The sequence below is a fragment of the Scomber scombrus genome, chromosome 13 (assembly GCF_963691925.1).
Source record: "Scomber scombrus chromosome 13, fScoSco1.1, whole genome shotgun sequence".
Classification (NCBI taxonomy): domain Eukaryota; kingdom Metazoa; phylum Chordata; class Actinopteri; order Scombriformes; family Scombridae; genus Scomber; species Scomber scombrus.
This window is the reverse complement of record NC_084982.1, coordinates 19,485,208-19,501,876: the sequence shown is the minus strand read 5'-3', so window position 1 is coordinate 19,501,876 and position 16,669 is coordinate 19,485,208. Positions and strand designations below refer to the sequence as shown.

Here is a 16,669-nt window from a genome sequence, read left to right as displayed (position 1 = left end):
TTAGATTATGATAATAATTATTGATTAATTGTCTATACACTTAAACATTCAAGAAATCTCCATAACTTGCTTCACACTTCTTTCTTCAAGTATTAGTGTACCAGATTCTCTGGAGAGAGGGTAATTAAAGCAATGCAAATAATACCTTTGTAATAAATTAGTAAACTCCAAAATAAAAAATAGTGAGGATATCTTTTCAAAGGACAAAACTTTTCGATTGCACACCCAATAGCAGCTACATGAGCACATGACTCAGAGCGAGAAAAGAACGAAGAAAGGAATCAAAAGATTCAGTAAATTACGTTTGCAAATCTACATCTCTAGATATTTTTGCTCCACACACAAAGTACTGCTGCTGCAACAAGGCATTACATTCCCCTAAGTGAGGGCCTGGGCCAGTCTTTAAAGTCTATCAGGCTGTCTTGTAATAGTCTGGGAGAACCAGGTATACTGGGTAAGGGGTGTATAGTAGAAAAAAGTCTGTTACTACTTTATGTGAGGGAGACCGAGGGGCAGTCTGCTGTGAGAGTCAGTCCAATGACCTCCTTAAACAGACTGGCTGTATGACGGGTTGAGACTCAGGCACAGGCTGTAGATTGTCTGTACTACGGTCTAGACTTCGCTTCCGTCTTGTCCATCAATCTGTCCATCCCAGGTTGTGTTAAAGGACGTCCTCATACATGGAAGCCCTTCTCCTGTTCGTGCAGTAGCTGAAGGCGAAGGGTCTGTACGCTGCTGATTATCCGCCTCTGGTGGCCGATCAGCTCCACCCCGATACGCCTCACATCTCTAGGCCGAGAGGGGAAACACAAACACACACACACACAGAGACACTATAACTGCTATAACTCATTGACTACATTAATTCAAAAACTCTTTTCAGAGTCCACAGAGTCACGTAATGAGTCACTCATTAAGCGGCTGAGTGAGGTCGATCAAAATTAGATCATCGAATCACTTCTCTCATTATGTAAGAACATGTGAAAGAAAAGGTTGGGAATTCAACCTTTTCACACACTGTCACTGAGTTAATTGGACACAATTTTTTAGGTCATGAGCCTTCGCATATTTATACAGGCTATATGAACCAATCAACTAGGGGAGGGTAAATGGATTTACCTTGCAAGGCAAGATTTGTGAGAGTCAAGTAATGTCCAATTGTGATCAATCAGTGTCTTACGAAGATTCTTGTGTAATCGTGTGATCTTGTGAATCCAGCTTCCTAGCAGGGTAAAACAATGATAGACAGATGGTTCATCCAATCACCTGCCAAAGTATTTTTAGAAGGTGCCTGCCCTTTTCCAAACAGTTTTAAAGAAGGACTTTTCAGATGGTGCTGTGTCACAAACCATCTGGCGGGTTTTAAATGGACAATGGCACACAAAAAAAGAGGTTTTTAATTTTATATACACATCTACCTACCAGGTGCACATTAGACTGTTTGTGTAAAAGAACATTCAACATATCATATCATGCACATTTCCAGGTCTATGTTATTGAGCTGGGCTCTACTGGAATATCTCTGAATAATTTCCAGCTCAAAAACTCCATATTTATCTTATGCTACCCCGTTTCAGCCTCTGTCTGAAACAATCTGTTTTTTTCTTCTTCTTTAAGTCCTTCCTCCTGATGAGCCCACTTTTTCACATACTCTACTTCAAGATGGGTCAAACAGCAAAAAACTCCTACACTCACCATAATGCAACGTGATAGCGTATTTCATTTCATTTCATCTTCGGACTGTCCCTGCCTGATAAACAACCATATCTGGTGCGGAAATGGAGTGGTATAGAAACACAGTCTCAAGCCAAAACTGATGACATCATATGGGTTATCTTTTAGAAAGCTTTCTCCAGAGTCACACATGACATTCACAGGCTGAAGAATACTTCTCAGTAAAATTGTTGGAATACATTTTTATATCGCTAATGGTGCTAAAAATATATGTCCTGTTTGGTTTCATGCCTTTTCATAATGGTTATGTTTTGGCGTCTCTACTCACTCAATACTCATCCTCGCCACAGCATCCAACGTGTTATAGCTTGCTGCCATGAAGTTGCTCTTATACTGACTCATCTTGATGGAGTCCAGCCAGTCGCCAATTGAGATGAACATTGGGTAGTCCATTTCCTCCCCCGGAGACTCTGGTAGACTGATGGAATCAGAAACCCAGTAAATGTCAGATATGTCAGCATCTCAGAGTTAGAAAACTGACAAAACTGATCTAAAGTTCTTAAATTGATACATATTTGGTCCTGCTTTATGGCGTAGGAGTAGAAGTCTTCATCATCTTTCTTAACCTAGAGAAGTCATCCTATCTTCTCCTGGGTTTAAGAGAGTTAAATAGCATTTTTATGTATCAGTGTTTAATGTTACTCAAATCGCTCAAATGACTATGGTATATGTAACCCAGGTAAGTAAGCCCTAATTAGAAGTCCAGTTATTAGTTAAATGAATAAATTCATACTTTTATGTGACAGATGAATAAATAGGATTAATGATTTAAAATATTAAAATGTGTCAATAAATAGGAAAAATAATGATGTATACACATTCATTTATATCTGTCAAAAAGGGTGTTTTATTTAATTTCAAAGTATGGTGAATGTGCTTTTCTTAAAGTGTACAAGATTCAGGTGACATGAGGGAGTTCACATGATGCAATGTAGCCAATCAGACGCCGTCAGGGTGTACGTGTCACCGTGTGTTTTCTTTCTGGCTCTCTCTGCTGGACTGTTGTTGAGGTGACCGCATGCTGATTTTGTTGCTACAGATCATTTAGTTTTTGTGCAAGAGAGCAAGATATTCTGGTTTATCCCTGCTTTAATCGGCGCAGAGAGCCAAATCCTTATTTTTTCCTTGCTGTGGATTGATAGCGGACCGTGCATTCTGCAAAGAAAAACGTGAGTTGTTTATTAGCATCCATGGCGCTAGCTTAAACTATTAGCCACATGTGAACCTTGCTAAATTTCATTTGTAAAAGAAATACACATTGCTGAACTCCCATGTCCCTGCTTCTTCTAAAGTGATATCTGGACTGATGAGAGCTGTGTGATCTGCAGGGGATGTGTGTGTATATATGATTGAGCCTCTGGTGAGTAAACTGTACTGACATTAGTCTCAGTAATGGAGTAAAATGTACATATGTTAGTGTTAATATGGATTAACAATACAATCAATTCATGTATGTGTGTTTTAAAAAGAAAAAGAAAAATTGGTTATATGGCAGTGTTTTATTTACATTACTCTTACTCTGTGTTTTTTGTGAGAGTGAGTGGCGGTAAAAGAAAGATGAACAGAGAGGACATGTTAGCCATTTTGTTTCATGTTAATATCAAAAGTATGTTCAGTTAAATTTATGGACAGTAAGAATAGTTATAATGATCATTAAGAAACAATATTATGATGTACATTTGTTATATATGTGAGTTTATATGCATATATTTTCATGTAAATGTATATTTTGTGTTTGAGAATACTATAGTAACCTATTTCTGGCCAATATAGGCCGGGTCTTTTTCTTTTCTTGGTTTCTTTCCTTTGAATGGTCCCCTGGTTTGGAGATTTGTATGAAGACTTCTTCTACTGGGATTCTTCCTGTTTTGTAAGGTAGAGGGGAATCTCAGTGGTTGTGGCGAGCCAACCAACCAAAGAACTGTTATTTTTCACTGATCTGGGGATTTATTTTTGTAAACTGTAATCTCATGTGTTATTGACATTTTGTTTTATTTTGTTTATTTTTTATTTTTGGTCAAGTCAATACAACACGCATAAACTTACCTGTTGGCTGTGAGAGTCCTTTATTCTGTCACGCAATGCAAATTGCTAATACCCCTTTCTCCTATAGCGGGTCTAGACTTTTGATTTTACTGGTCCACAAGGTAATTGGTGCACTGACGAAATATATCTGTATCACCCAGTCTTTACCACTAACAGTAAGAGCTGAGGTGGGTTACATATAAGTGGCCTCCAAATACCTAATAAGGTCTACTATGAGTCAAGAGTACAGGTTAATTTTGTCACATCCTGAGATGCTTGACAAGTGGTAGTTTCAGCTCACATGAACTCACAGTGCATCTATATTTCATCCATTAATTCATATAAGCAACTCCTGAATACTGTACCTCTGAAGGTCCTCTACCAGTGGCAGCAGGCTGCTGGGGTTGCGGATCAGTTTATCCAAGAAGGAGACAACATCTGTGAATTTGGGCCGATGACTCCTCTCCTTCTGCCAGCAGTGCAGCATCAGTTGGTGCAGAGCGACGGGGCAGCCCATTGGTGCAGGTAGCCGATAGCCTTCCTCGATGGACAGAATCACCTGTTGAGACAATGTGTTGAATGTGATGAAGGACGGCTGCTTTTTTAATAGACCTGCATCGTGCATCATTTAGTCATGATTCAAAACCCTTTAAGCAACTTTATTTATACCATTTTACATACAAACATGAACTGCAATCATATGATTTGTCACACTGCCAAAGTGCCGATTTTGCAGACTACAGCAGACCAAAATGAGATGTGCAGACCAAGCAAACCAAATAAACCCACTGAATAACATAGCTTTGTTTAGCATTACAGGGATTTGCATGTAAAATCTGAGTACCAGGCTGCACTCACAAATGTCTAGGGCTGCAAGTTGGTCCTGCTTTTAAAATGCTGAACAAATTCAGTTTTATGACATTTTCTATGAATGTTTCACAAAAAATAAATGTTAAATTGTAGCACAAAGCATCACAATGTGGTAAATGGTGAACTTGGAACACTGTTTTCAAAAATGAAACCAAATTACAACAATTAATTGTACACGTTATACTATAATTTATTGTGTATTGTCTACATTGTCTGCTAACTAGGGTAGATTTGCACGGTTATATGCAGACACAAACTGGAGAGTAGTGTCACCTTGGGAATATTGAGGATACATAAAATGCCTTTCTAACAAGCCTGCGGCAGACAGACGGATTGCTAACTTAACGCTGCACTGTGAAACACAGAAATAATTGATGAAGAGAACAAATCAATAAGCATCATCTTATTTAAGGCTTTCTGTAAGTTTCTATTATTTCCCAAAACTTCCTCCTCGGATGCTTTATTTTCCTGTGTTTTACAAATCAATATGTATCAGTGAATTCCTAAACATACAAACCTGAGCTGACACTAAGTATTAGCCTCCATACAGTAGATCCCTTTTATCATATCTGTGTGTCTGTGGAAAAGCAGAGAACCATGTATCTTTGTAGGGAGCTGTGATAAGTGGCTGACCAGGATAAGGTAGTTCTAGGCTGGTTGAGGCTGCAGCTTGCCTGGCCTTTTGCCTTGGTAAGCACTTCTAAGCAATTCCCAAACAACACAAATCCTCCCCAAACACTGGAACCTTAGTGAATATGTGTGTGTGGGTGCATGTGAGTCTCTCTGTGTGTGTGTAAGGGGTTGAAGGGATTACTGTGGAGCTTTCACACTCAGCAGAGAGAGGGATGGATCTGCTTCCTTCATGGCCCTTCCAATCCCTGACCACAGCCCAGGGATCAGCAGGTTGCTCAGCCACACTGAATCCACAGCTTTAAACTCCCCTCTACTGGATCAAAGTCCTCTGAACCTCTGACCTTTACTGCTCTTTTCCTTTCCCTCGCACTCATCATTTTCATCCTTCTGGAGAATCCTACCAGCATTTCTGTTCCTCTCGCATCTCTCTCTCTGAGGTCGCTTTTTGATGCGACAAAACAGCCAGGGAAGAGGTTAAAGATTTTAACAGATCTAATGGAATATAAAAGCAGAAGTAAATACTGAAGCCTGTTGTAATGTGAAGGTAAGAGGATCAGGTTTGTTAGTGGGATGTTTGTGGAACCATCCTCTAAAAATGCGTCCTCCACTGACATACAGTACCTTTGAACATTTCACTTAAAGTAATAGCCCATGAAAATAAACTAATAATTACTTTGCTTTGTTAGTTTAAACACTAGCAATGTTTAAATGTTTATTGCAGCTCTGTCAATGTTCCAAGCCAAGAATTGCTTCTCTAAATGTTTGAAAAACGACAATAAAAAATGACTGAAGAGCTTGTGCAGGATAATCCATTTGTTTTAAGTTTGAACCATGGATCTAAATAAAGTCCATCAAATGTTTGAGTCAGTATATCCTATTTTTTTCTCACTGGAAAATTATTTTCAATGCTCTACCAGTCATCCCACTAGAGTATAATGACAAATGGTTGCTGCCCTCAATTAGCTATAAAAGAATTATAATTACAGGTAGTCTGTGTATAAAGAAGTGAATATTAATTGGATGTACTGTAGTCGTGGGAATCGGGGTTTTTTTATTTCTTGCTGAAAGGTTTTACACATATTACTCACAATGGATTGTTTAAGACCAATTCTGATAGATTCATTATCTTAACAGTGTAAAGAGGCATTTGAGACATGTTGACCATAACGTAGGGACATAAAAACTACAACATAATTGAAAGGGAAAAGGGCAGCTCATAGTGACAAACAGATAGTTATCCCAAACTATCTGGGTCTCATCACTTATAGCTCATTTGATTTTCCAACCCACAGCTTTACTGTCGCTCTCAGTGCTCTCATCAGCCTTGTTTCCAGTCGCAGCAGGCAGCTTAAGTGACTTTCTAATGATCAGAGGTGAGCATTTACCAGCTCAATAGTGAGATATTTCCCTCAACAGTTGGTGGCAATTAGAGTAGGACTTGTCTCCAAACACATGATAATGTTGCTCTGTGTCTGTTTAACAAAGCAACTGTTTGCTAACAAGTTATGAGCATCAACTTTAAAGGCGCAATATGTCAGTAATATGTTTACAAGTTGTTTTCTGCTGCACCCAAGTTGCCAAAAATGAGTTAATGCAGGTACATTTACATTGGCTAGAAACCTGATAAAATATCTCCGTTTTCAGTAATTTATATGAAAATTATGTTTAATATACTAAGTATGGTACTGTAACCCTATAACAATTTCTTTCTGAAAAAGACACCAAAAATCTAATTTTGTATTAATCTATTTTTATTTATTTAAAATAGGTAGTGTGAAGTGAATATGTAACAGACTGCAGCGCATGCAAGACTTACAAACTTGGCAGCAGATCATTTATGGATTAAGTAAACGAGCCTCAAAAGCTTTGTGATTGAGGAGATAGAGAGTTAATCAAAAAGATTAATTTTATGGTTCTTTTAGTAACTCTAAAGTACAGTTTCTCTAATTTTATATCTACTTTATTTCCCTTAATACAAAAATACAGTACTCACATCCTGATTGGACATCTCCCAGTATGGCCGCTCCCCATATGACATCACTTCCCACATGACAATGCCATAACTCCATGCGTCGCTGGCCGAGGAAAATTTCCTATATGAGATGGCCTCAGGAGCTGTCCATCGAATGGGAATCTTTCCACCCTGTTCACACACACAAAATATAAATAAAGGCGCGCACACAGATCAGTATCAGCATAGTGAATATATCCTGCAAACTAAAAAAATCCTCCTTGGTGATGTTCACTGTTTATAAAAGTACCCTGCCAACGTTACCTTCCAGCAGAGCTAAAGTCTAAATATGAGGCGTTTTAAAACACTCACAGTATGTTTCTTAAATACTTCACCGGCTTCATCACCTTGGTTGCACCTAACTTAACTTACCCAACGTCTCCTCTCCTATCCTCTCCAGTGGATTTCAACCACATTTATGAAGCAGAAGGCTACATTTGGAACCATGAACACACCAATTCCTCCACACAATAACATCTATACAAACCAGAAAATGAAGGTCACTGTGGGCTCAGACAGATTTATAGAAAAGAGTCTTCTTAGGATAAGAGTTTTTGAAATGTTGCTATCTAAAGAAACTCCATCTTTTGCTGGATGAGAGAAGTCTAGAGTCTGATCGAGCAGGGGTAAAGTTGTTGTTGATGTATCAAACTGACAGTCAGTCAGTTTGGCAGTTTGTCCTTCAGGGGAAAACTGAATGTTCCATATTCAAGTTGCTATATCCATTTTTCAGAACTGTTTATCCTTGTTATGATAGAAAAGCAGCATTGACAAACTAGAAACTAAAAGTAATCAGGTTGATGGCTTCCAATACATGATCAGTATTAAGTCTGCAACACTAACATTTGCCTCAAAATGTCACTTAGATACTGTATAACAGCAAATGACTAATTCAATCTAACCCCAGACATGTGCCTGTACTGAGGAGATAGGGATGTGTTCCATGTTATGAAATAGAAAAGGATTCATTGAGGTTAGAGGTTTGGGTTTTAGGGGGTTAGGTGTACCGTTGTGGTGTAAGCGGCCTCCGGGTCGTCCTCCAGGACTCGGGACAGGCCAAAATCGGACACTTTGCACACCAGATTGCTGTTGACCAGGATGTTTCGTGCTGCCAGGTCTCTGTGAACGTAGCCCATGTCTGACAGATACTTCATGCCCGAGGCGATGCCACGCAGCATGCCAACCAACTGGATGACAGTGAAGTGGCCGTCATGTTGCTGACAGGGAGAAGAGGATACAAAGAAAAATTAACTGCCACGGAAGGAGCCATTGCAATAAAAAACAGATTGACAGCACAAAAAAAGAGAGAGAGAAATGGATGGATAGCAAAAACAATAAGACAAAGGGATGGCAGTGACATTAACATCATGGTATGTATTGAGCACCAGATATTATATTGAAATACGTCAGTGTTTTTTAGAAAGGAGAGAAATTAGTTTTTTCCAGATCTAAGCTGGCAGTTTATTGACAGGACTTTGCTGCAGTAAATGTGGTTGCTGTTTTAGCTTCTTTGGAGCCAAAACAGAGACAAAGTTTAAGTGCCTGCAATGCTTTAAAATTGTGTGATTAACAAAGGCGCACAAGGATAGTCTTTTTATAGACTAAGGTAAAGGCCTTCATACATTAAAGCTTTTGTTTCTTTCTTGTGTTTATTTCCCACATAAAAACCATAACCTGAAACCAGAAACAGACATAATCCCACTTGAGTTCTCTGGTCACTGCAACACTCACCCTCAGAAATGAGTCCAGCGATCCATTTTCCATGTATTCCACCACAATCATCACAGGTCTGCCTGCAAACACACAAACACAACACACATCCTTTAACTCTTCAGATATTATTTTCACGATATTACACTGAAGGACAGACTACACTGGAGGGTGAAAGACAAGACAGAAGAGACATGACAGAACATGAATAAAACTCAGTGTATCCGGTATGCCACAAGCAATGTCTAGAAAGTCTGTTTTATTTTCAGTTGATGTCTAATCAATTGGGAGATGATTTGAATATTTGTGATCAAGCAGATACACACATAAAAACAAAAACCTACCTAGTCTGCTTTTCAGAGTGACACATGATGCAGAATAAATTAGATTTTTTTTTTTAAGGCACAACATGCACATTTTTGAAAATGTATACACAAAATGCTAAAATCTCAAGTGTCTTTGCATCTGTTATCATTTACTATGTAAGCACTGAACATCAAAGGTTAGTGTGGAGTCAAGCCTAGTCAGCATGCACGTAAGTCATCAAACTATTAGTTGAGGAATAACTGAATGCTCCTTTAAAAAACCACAAGATAATATTTGGAGTCATGTAGGGGACACATTTGGCTCTGGCAAACATTGGCTGACAAAATCGCACTGTAAAAAGAAGTCTGGGCTCCAACAGCTCCAGGAGGGGAAAAGGCAATAACCCATCCTCCTAGTGTGTGGGTGCGTGTGTTTGTGTGTGTGCTACTGCCAGACTGAGACTGTAAGAAAGAGAGAGTTTTGGAGAAACACATCAGCAGCTGATTGATGCATAACTTCAAGTTACTCAATTCATGAAACTTTTGCTTCTCAACCTGCCGAAGCGTACCTGCTCACTATTCAGTCCATGCATGACATAAAAACTTTAGTTAGAAAAAAAGTGAAAGCACATTTTTTCTCTCCAAATGTTATTGTTTCCCATAGAGGATCCCTATGGTGTTACAGATTGACTGGTTTACAGCTGGGAGGCAGTTGTCTGGGCCTGTGTGCAGGTGAGCTGTAAACCATTCTGAACTGCTGAAAGAGAAATAAATGTCTTATGGTGAAGCAACACCATTGTAAAGCACCATCGTATTTAAGAAGAGTGTAAAAACTCACATGACCATCAACACAAACATTTCACATCCTATTTAAATATAACCAGCTTCCTTCAGTTCATCTGAGTGACTTTATAGGATGCAGGGTGTTTTTCTGTTTGTTTCCACATTTAAATAAAACTACAGTTGGAGCAACAATAGTGCACTTTTTTCATCATTGCCCTCTTTAAAGAAATGAATGATAAGCCAGACACAAGGAGATAGTTTACAGCAGGTGTCATGTCACAACATACTGCACCTAAATGGCATCTGCCACTGCTGCTTCACTGCATCACAAATGTAATTCTTGATAATTGATGTAATTTATGTAACAGACAGCCAATGAGAACCACACTGTTAGTGATTGATTAAGGCACTACAACATCTAATTAGTGAGACAGGAAACAGCAGGTGAGGCTGACTGACCCCAGAGAGGTTTCTGTCATATTACAGCATGTGTTTTCAGCTGAGTGAACGAATGGAACTATAAATTAATATAACACACAGAAACAGCTCATTTTGCTTTTGTGTGCGATATGCTGTGGCTGAAAAGCAGATTTTCATATTCGGGACTCAAAAGGCACTGTGGAAAGCGAGGTAATGTGTAGCCACAGTTGGGAGTGTCTCATCCACTGAATGGGAGACAGTGCTGCGTGTTTACCAATGAAAGGTTTAGGGAAGCTGCTCTTTATCAGAGGCAGGGAAGTAAACCAGACGTGAGCTTTTGAAATCAACCACTAATTCATCATCGTTAAAATCTTTCTGTTGTGAAAGTGAAACATGCTGTATGAAAACACTTCAGGTAAAGCACACATTTCACTCTTGTGTAGCTTTTCCAAGTAAGTTTCTGATCTCTTCATCCAGCAACAAGACCATTCAGCCCACATTCAAAAACAAATCACTCTCTTAGTTTTTCTATAGGAAGCATCTGGAACCGTCCAAAACACAAGGTAATTATGAAAAAACAGATGGCGCAAGCCATGGTCATTTGAACGCCAAAATTTCAGTGTTTGACTGCATTGCCAGTAACACATCTCTACTGGTCCTCCTCTGAAGTTCACAACTAATGAGAAGCAGCTGCAAGTGAAAACGCTTCGTGTTACTCACCTTCATTAACGATGGCTGCACACTGTGTGTAATGATTTTTATTGAAAGGGGCTTAATAAATGTTGGGAATAGGCATTTTCACATTTTGAGTGATAATGAAATCTCTTGCAATTAAGGAATAAAAGTGATGAACAAGCTTACTGTGGCATTCAGAAGGCTTGATATCAGTGCAACATTTTGAGAAATCTTGACTTTGTTTTGGTGTATTCAAGAATACTTGAGTGTTTAACATTTTAAATACACTAAATAGCATTTAAACGAAACTAAACCCGATATAACATAAACAAGGGAATGGCTGGATGGATATATTGATGGATGGATGGATGGATGGATGGATGGATGGATGAGTAGAGCCTCACTTTAGACAAAAAAACTTTAACTTAATTTAACTTTCAAATCTTGGCATTATATCCATAAATTTGCAGATCCTCTCTCTCCTCACACAAATCCAGCAGGGATAGATGATACATTATTTGATCAAGCTTGGCTTTCCACAGCCAATTAGCATGTTCTGGAAACAATATGCAGCACAGTCCATGAACAAAAAACAAACACACCTGTTTACCAGAGTCTATTGTGTCACCTGTTATTTCAGTGCAGGTATAGCAGTCAGTCACAGCACAATACTCTCCATAATTAGTCTCTGAAGAACAACAGATGGAGGGACTGAAAGATGGAAAGAGTGATTGAAAGACATACAGACAGAAAAAAAGATACTCTGAATTAATGTCTCTTTGTATATGAAGCCCCACTGCCAAGCACAAATGGCTTCTGATTGCATGATTTTGTGTACATTGTGTGTATGCACTGAATGATATGCAGTCTTTTGATATGGTTGGCCTTGATAAAGTCCTTTTTTTAAACCCACATGATAAAAACTTATTTATTCTTAATTTACATTCACTCCTTACTAAATATGTCATGCTTCTATTATTCTATACTATATAGACATATATAAATATGAAATATATTTCTTCTTAAGTACCACTCAAGGGAAATGATTGTTGAATGAAAAGTTAGAAAAATCAAGACTTCAAGGGTTTATGAGGATATTTTATATCATGCAAAACTGATAAATACCAAAGAAAATGTGAATAAATCCACAAAAGCGTCAGATGGTGGTAGTGATATCAACAGCTTTGAGAAAACTGAGTGTTGTTGACCTCTGATGTGATGAAAAGTCCTTTTTCACTACTGTGACTCAAAATGTTTTCATTCTTTTACCATCAATGCCTCACAAGAGAAATCATCTCAATGTCATGTGGGAATGTTACTTTAACTCAATCGCGTCTGTGGCAGCTTCAATAGTTTTTAATGGTGGACTATAAAAACTGTAAGTAAATGTATTTGTGTAGAATATCATCAGCAGCAGCTTTCATGCAATAATGGCAGTATCGCTAGGAGTCTTGTCAGCAGGGTCAGAGCTGAGGAGTGTCCTCTATCTACATGTGGGGAGGGGTTGAACGTCTTCAGGGGACACATTTATATTCACAGCGATGTCTCAGTTTATGCACCCCTTGTAAAAACAACCATATGTTGCGCTGGGTGAGCCCCGTAAAACAGAGCTCCTTAACAAGTCCACACTCACACACATACACAAATGCTCACACACATACCTTGGATGGATAAAGCAGTTTCCTGCACAAAAATGGAGGATTAGAAAACAACTTTGCATTCACAAAATATAAACACAAACATACACACGCACACACATAGTCATGAAGAGGATAATGTACAGGATATTATGCATATTGTATAAAGGCACCAAGCATGCAGGCAGTTTACAGACCCACACACACACACACACAAATGCAGGTAAACACGTCCAAAAGAAAAGAGAGCTGGGTGTATGAACAGAACGGTGTCCGTTCAGTGACCTTGTGTACTACGAAAAATGCATATTGAGTCGTTACTGCATACCCATAAAAGTCTATTACAGCAATTTACTGTTCAAGCAACCAAAAGCATAAATGCATCCATCAGACTGTGTGATGCATATAGACAGCAACTTCAAAAGCCCTTCTTACATTTCATTTAGCTTTTAAGCAAAATGCTTAGTGCGAGTGAAGCATTTGGGTCGCTCCACAAACGACAAAACGGATGGGAGTGATTTGATAGAAAAACGGTCTCGAAAATGTTCATATGACACATTCTTATAGTATATCTCACACCATGAGTTCCTGGAGTCCAACATGGGAAAATACATCACACATAGGACAGATCTGTGTAGCAGCCAAACCCTTGTTGTTCAGACTGCGTCAAACTAATTCACACTCAGATTTGGCAGTTACTACATGAAAATGTGAGGTAGTGATGGAGGTTGTCTCTCATGTTTATAGCCAAATAATGTCTCTGTATCTGTTTATTTATTGCTACTGGATGTGACTATGTTACTGGATTTTTCTGGCTGGTACAAACAACAATTTAGAGCTCTAAATACTGTAAATCCATATTTAAAAGTAGAGTTGGACTAATAAGTAAGTAACTTTTTGGCCGTTTGTAGTTACATAAATTAGTTATGTGCAACAGTATATATCAGCATCTCACCATGTTGGCACCTCCATAAATGGAGACAATTAGATCACACAATCCTTCTTACTTTTTGTGACCACGCCTTCCAGCCTGATGATGTTGGGGTGGTCAAACTGGCCCATGATTGATGCTTCGCGCAGGAAGTCCCGCCTCTGACGCTCCACATAACCGCATTTCAGTGTCTTTATTGCCACAGCAATCTCCTTCTTCCCTGGTGTTCTTAGACGGCCGCTGCACACCTCTCCAAACTCTCCTGAAGCACGCACGCACACACACACACACACACACACACACACACACACACACAGTAATGATGCTATCAGCACACCAAACACCTTCAGTATAGGCACCATGGTGAGCCACCTGGGGGCAGTGTTGCAGTTTCCATCTACACTCCAGCAATATTTCCTCTGATTAGTTCAACTTCATAAAATTCTCTCTTTCACCGTCTAACAAAAAAAATGTTGGATGTATTCTTACACTTGCTTTTGTTCTCTAAGCTTTAATGTTCCTACAGTGTGAGGAAAGATAATGACAGCGAGGCAGTGAGATATTGAAAAACCATTCTCTGCATTTATATGTGTGTAGTGAAAATAGATCATCTCCCATTGCCCATTTAAAGCTATTGTTACTTTAACCAACATGAAATGATCCTCCTCCGCTCATAAGAGAACAGGCATAAATCAGTGAGATATAAGTGGATAAGTATGTAACTGTGTGTGCAGGCCTGTGTGTGTGCGGACCTGCTCCGATCACCCTCTCGATGCGAATGCGGGATGGGTCGATCTCCTTGGTGAACTCATGAATGGCCTGTGTGGGGTCTTCATATGTATCAGGGTCCACATAGGTCTTTATCCCAGGGAAAGGGACTGTGGAGACAGAGAGCGAATGATGCAGACACAGTGAGTTGGAGTGTGTGTGAGTGTGCTTTTCAATATCTTGATGAGGCTGGAGGGTAAGATTAGCCTTTATTTTAACATAAATTGTCATTTTAAATTAAACAGTGGAATATCTCCTCTGATCTGAAAAAGGGAAATTAGGATTTGATTGAAAAATCAAATAATATATTTGTGATTAAGAGAGAAATCTTCACACAGATAGAAATACATATTGGTGTGAAGCTGATCTTTAGTATATTATAGCCAAAAAATTCCACTTTTCAACCAACCTGAATAACTTGTAACACCATAACATCCCCCTGTTTTGACTGAAAAGATGAGACATCTAGCAGAGAAGTTAAAATAAAATACAAAATTGAACAATGTCCACAAAAATAATAGCATTAAATAATTTCAAGTTTGAAATATATTTAAATGAGCATATCTGGAGCATAATGTTGGGAGGTGAAGTGGTACTTCAGATCGTCTGAACATCTGATTAGGCGGTAAGGGTACTTTAGACAAAAAAAGGTTGAGAACCACTGCTCGACTTTTTGCTATCTAATAAAGGAGAAAAAAAAAATCCCTCCCTGCTCTAAAAATACTTCTTCACCCTTCAAAAGAAAGGACAACTATGAAAAAACTTAAACAACACAGCAAATACAGACATTACTCATTCAATATATTTCTACACTGTATTTTTCATAATGTATCAACAATGCATCATGGGACATTACACAAACAAGTGAAGCAAAGATTTGGTCACTCTTGAGACAAATGGTTTTAGACACACAGAGACACATTTCCCCATTATTATTGATTAAAATCTGGAAGGCAATTAGATGAGTTATTCTGTCAGACGTTCAATATTTTCTCTCTAACAAAGAGTGAGAGTTCACACACTCCAAAAGACAAAACAAACCTAACAAACATAACCACAATTGTCACCACCCTTATGTCTTTTAAGTGAAAAATAAGTTTTTAGCCTTACTTAAAGCAATCATCCACCCTGCTGAAGTATCCTTAAGCAAGTCAGTAAATCCTTAACAGACTGCTGCTGTTCTAGCGTTGATCCTGACCTCCCAGTGGAGGGAGGGAGGGGGCTAGACACAAGCTGTGTTTCTCCTTTAGCGATCAATACAGTATCACAACAGTAACAATCAGTTGTCTCTGATGCATGAACCGACACCAGCAAAACTCTCAAAACTTGTCCTGTCAAAGCTTCTGTTCAACACCATACCCAACGCTGAGAGCTGAGACAACAATCAGGAGACAGAGGGTTTTTAAGGACCAATATTTTAAGACTTAACACACATACTTGCCAAATTAATATATATTTATTTTCTTACCTTTCCTACAGTACCCATTTCTGCTCCTCTAGCCTCAATCCAATTGTTCTCTTAAAACTGCTTAATTTCTCATTGTCCTCTACTCTCTCCCTCTACCTGTCAACCAGATTGCCCCAACCCTTGTTTCTCTCCCCTTTCTCTTCCACTCACTCGCAATTTTTCCCCAGTCTTTGTCTTTCTGCTCACTTTCAAACATCTTCCTTTTTTCACCTCATAGCTCTCATTTCATTTGTGTCTTTTCATGTCAGGAATGAAAAGTTGGGTATTAAGTGACAGCCGAAGAGACAGATAAGTAAAGGTTGTACAGAAGCAGACAGCTAAGGAATGCAGCTATGTAACCAGATTAATAAATTCTTCTTTTTTTTTTTTAAAGAAGAAGAAAAAACTCATGTAGAACATCAAATGAAAACTGAGAGGAGGTGAGAAGGAGTGCTAGAGGAAGAGGAAGGAAGAGGAAGGGGAGTAGGAGGAGGAAGAGACAGAGAGAGAAAGGAGCATGGTTCAGACTTCAGAGATGGTTTTTTTTCTCTGTATTTGTCTGGCACTAAATTCTTAAAACTACTGCTTCGCACAGTATAAATATCACAGTGGGTACTTTTGTTCTTACTATGATTTTTAGTAATGTGATGGGTTTTGTATTTCTTGTGCAAATTCAAATATGCATATGCACAGGAACCTGTGGGAAATGATCCATACAGC

The 16,669-nt window shown here is 38.7% G+C and overlaps 1 protein-coding gene across 1 annotated transcript in view; it reads right to left on the bottom strand.

Moving 5' to 3' along the window:
• Nucleotides 1-674: 674 nt before the first annotated feature.
• LOC133992869 (ephrin type-A receptor 6-like) overlaps nt 675-16,669 on the bottom strand; it is a 160,260-nt gene continuing 144,265 nt past the window's right edge. Inside the window, exons 9-16 of the mRNA XM_062431647.1 lie at nt 14,487-14,612; nt 13,811-13,996; nt 9,005-9,066; nt 8,281-8,490; nt 7,256-7,405; nt 4,125-4,318; nt 2,003-2,152; nt 675-789 (exon numbers count right to left, since the gene is read on the bottom strand). Coding sequence (XP_062287631.1) covers nt 675-789; nt 2,003-2,152; nt 4,125-4,318; nt 7,256-7,405; nt 8,281-8,490; nt 9,005-9,066; nt 13,811-13,996; nt 14,487-14,612 — 1,193 coding nt within the window. The remainder of the gene's footprint in view (nt 790-2,002; nt 2,153-4,124; nt 4,319-7,255; nt 7,406-8,280; nt 8,491-9,004; nt 9,067-13,810; nt 13,997-14,486; nt 14,613-16,669) is intronic.